General features: G+C 37.6%; 1 protein-coding gene across 1 annotated transcript; it reads right to left on the bottom strand.

Moving 5' to 3' along the window:
* Positions 1-2916: 2916 nt before the first annotated feature.
* LOC113198217 (taste receptor type 2 member 7-like) lies at positions 2917-3855 on the bottom strand. The gene has a single exon (XM_026410871.2). The coding sequence runs from the start codon at positions 3853-3855 to the stop codon at positions 2917-2919; it is 939 nt and encodes a 312-aa protein (XP_026266656.1).

Raw genomic sequence — 3855 nt, 5'->3', positions numbered from 1 at the left:
CTCAAAACACTAGGCATGGAACCACCATATGACCCTGCATGAGCTCTGTCTAGTCCATCGAGGAGGTCCATGGAACAAGGTAGAAGAGAGTATGGCTGCCGAGTCGCTAATCAAACCTCCAGGGGGCTGGGGATGTGGCTCAAGCGGTAGCGCGCTCACCTGGTATGCGTGCGACCCGGGTTCGATCCTCAGCACCACATACCAACAAAGATGTTGTGTCCGCCGAGAACTAAAAAATAAATATTAAAAATTCTTTCTTTCTCTCTCTCTCTCTCTCTCTCTCTCTCTCTCTCTCTCTCTCTCTGTCTCTCCTCTCTCACTCTCTCTAAAAAAAAAAAAAAAAAAAAAAAAAAACCTCCAGGGACCAAGCAGGAAGCAGGTCTGATTTTATTGAGCAGTTACCATGTATGTATACTCAGACAGTAGCTAAGCAGATTACAGGCAGCCACCAATACAATTTCTAGCCAACTGTTCCTGCAGCAACCAAACCAGGAGGGGGCCATGTAGCAAGCACAGGGACTGTAACACATGCCAGGGCTGTGCCTACAGGGTGAGCAGTTTGCTGTTCACATGCCTAGCCCCGGGGAGTGGTTTGCCACTCAGATGCCCTTAAAGTATGCCATGTATGCAATAGTCCATGCACTTGTCTTCACATGACCCAGATGTACCATTCCTTGGTATTTATCCTAAAGAATTAAAGTCATCATACTACAGTGATACATGCATACACATATTTATTGCAGCACAATTCACAAAAGCCAAACTATGGAACCAAACTAGATGTCCATCAATGGGTGAATGGATAAAGAAGATATGGTACACATACACAATGAAGTTTTATTCAGCTATAAAAAATGAAACAAGTGATTTGCAGAAAAATGAATGAAACTTAGGAATATTGTATTAAATGGAAAAAGTCAGTCGGAAGGTCAAGGGTTGAATGTTTTCCCTATATATGGGAACTAGATAAGAAAAAGGCAAAGACAGGTATATAGGGGGTATTTCATGAAAATCAAAGAGGGATCAGTAGAGGAAAGAGATGGGGGTGGGGGTGGGGTGAGAGGTAGAGAGGAAGTGGGAAAGTGCTGGGGAGTGACATTGGCCAGATTACATTGCTGTATTATGTGCAATGTATGGATATGTAACAAGAAGTCCCATTATTATGTACAACTATAATGCAACAGCCAAAACATGTGGAAAGTGGGGGAGTGTGCATTCCATGAATGTTACATTTTACTGTGTGACACTCAGACATTCAATGTGTGAACAGGTATCTATTAAGCACAGGACAAAAACACAAAGAAAGGAAACAAGTTGCATTGTCTGTAGCTCCTTTACTACATTCTCATGGAGAAGACCTGAAAACTCTACCCCAAATATTAGGAGTAAGAGAAGCAGTATAAATACTTCTTTCAACTTTTCACCTTTGCATGATTTCTCAGAACTAACATAATCTCAGAAGAGAAACCATGATCCCTGGCTATGTTACTTTCATACAAGAAAGGAAAATTACATATTTAAACATACACCTGTCTCACTTTAGTTCCTCTTGACTGACACGGTTCACAGAGAAATAGAATAATGAGTTGCTGCATTCACGGCATAGGTGGCTGGTCACATTTCCAGGGCTCACAATATAAGAACATCAAAGCTGAAGCTTTCCACATTTCCATTAGCCTTCAGAGTTCTTTTGTTTTTGTGTATGTAAATCCATATAAACTAGGCTTTAGCTGTGTCGGGAGCAGGGACTAGTATTCTTTTGGGCACTATTTAAAGAAATACAAACTATAGGCTATGCATCTAACTTTCCATTTCTTTAACTTACAAGACACTCAATAAACCTTATGAAATTTGTCAACTTAATTGATCTACATCCTTTCTATTATACTCTATCCTTTCTATTATATTTTCAGAAAAGATAAATGAATACCTGAATATAGTATAAAATTCATTTTGATTTTACACAAATCTATTGATGAGACTATTTAATGTCTTTATTTGTAAATATTTTCTTTTATGTACACAAAGCTCATGATTACTTTAGGCTGGTTATTAACAGAGTTGATCTGTCCACAATATCTTTGCCATATATAAATAATATGTTTTTGATGGAATGTCCCAAACAGATCTTGTAAATGTATACAGTCCAGGTATATAGAGATGACTTGAATTGAATCAATGTTTTGTTGATAGTTTTAACATCTTGATATTTAAGGTTTCGATTGAAGCTCTCATCTTATCATGGTATCTTGATAAAAGCAAACTTATATATGTCTTTTGTGGAGAAATTCTATTCAATAAACAAACAATAGGCTCTTTGTTTTGCAGAGAATTTCTACACAAACTTTCTGTTGCTTCTACAGTATCTTTTATTAATTAGTCTATGATCCTAAAATAATGCTAGCGGTGATTCTAATCAGTATTAATTACTGCTATATTCATACAATTCCACAGAATTTACTAAGAATTGTTATTTGATTGAGTCTTTTCCAAAGGTGAAGCTTAATTCGATGATCTGAGAAGAATCATGACATTGGCTGCTTTTCATAAGGATGCAAACACAGCAAGATGCTATTACAGTTGTTTTGAATTGGTTATACATTTGCATCTGGAGAAATGATTTAGAACAAGCAATGAAAATGCCCTCCCCTTTCATGGTTTATGTTAGGATATTAATTATAATTTGCTTTAAAACATAGTTTTAAAGAATCAACTCTGAAAAGAGGAAGAGAGAGAAAGATATAGAGATAAAGTCAGTTTACATGAGATTTCCTAAGTTACAATTATAAATGTGCTAAATAAATTTTGAATACTTAACCACATGAAACTAAAATTAATGCAAGAACTGAAGATAATTAAGAAACCTCTTCGAATTCTTTGTCCTGGAGAATTATATCTTCTTCTCAGATCTGTTTGTTAAAGTTTTCTTCTTTTTAGAATATTCTTTACTTTCCAAAACACCCTTAAAAATGCTTGTCTTAATTTATTGTTGCCCAGGATCAGGATAAATGAATGGCCTGAGGGATAGATTAGAGCAATCAACTCACCAAAAATGACAGCTAATTCAGTCTCTGGCATAAAATAGCTGGAGGTGGCTATAAGAAAGGCCAAATAGTAGATGATGAAGAGGAGGAGGAAGGAGATGACTGCTTTCATGGCTCCCACGTGGGCTTCTGAGCTGGGATCTCTGTGCCCTGAGGCATTGAGCTGCATCTGCCTGGTGTGTCTCCACAGGGAGAGGATCAAGAGGAGAAATGAGATCAAGGACACAAAAAAGGGAAATAGTGTTACCAGGTTGAGATATATCTTGGTAGAGGCATATGTGGTTTTCTTTATTCTGCATTTCAAAGTTAAGTTTCTTCTCCACTTTGCCTTCACACAGTGTCTGAAATCATCATTCAAATTCTTAGTGACTGGAAGACTAATAAACACAGAGAAGGCCAAGCACCCCAGTAGAGTCTTGAGAACCACCCTGTCAATTCTCCACTTCATCCAGAGGAAAAGGGGGTGGAAAAAGTTTGCTATCTTGAAGAAATAGAAAATGCTGAGGCAGGTGGCAAACCAGACACTTAAGTGGTTGGTTAGGGTCCAGAAGAAGTCAATGATTCTCATTTGTTTACCAGTGGCATAGACATCTGGATACAACACCAATATAGAACAATCTAATAATATTACATACAATAGACAAATTCTGGATATAGCCAGACTTGTGAGGATTAAATCAATGGAGGCAATCTTCCTATTCTTGACCCAGTTCATGAAGTTTATCAAGGCGATGAAAGCATTCCCCAAGATCCCCACTGAAAACTCTCCAACTGCTATGAGCAACAAAATTCTCTCCTTCGTATACAGCAT

Source organism: Urocitellus parryii, chromosome 5 (assembly GCF_045843805.1).
Source record: "Urocitellus parryii isolate mUroPar1 chromosome 5, mUroPar1.hap1, whole genome shotgun sequence".
NCBI lineage: Eukaryota > Metazoa > Chordata > Mammalia > Rodentia > Sciuridae > Urocitellus > Urocitellus parryii.
The sequence above is the reverse complement of the archived record's forward strand: the minus strand, read 5'-3'. Positions and strand labels throughout refer to the sequence as shown.

What these genes read in the sequence shown, in the direction of transcription:
- LOC113198217 (XM_026410871.2), bottom strand. Translation starts at nt 3,855, where the DNA reads ATGCTGTATACGAAGGAGAGAATTTTGTTGCTCATAGCAGTTGGAGAG.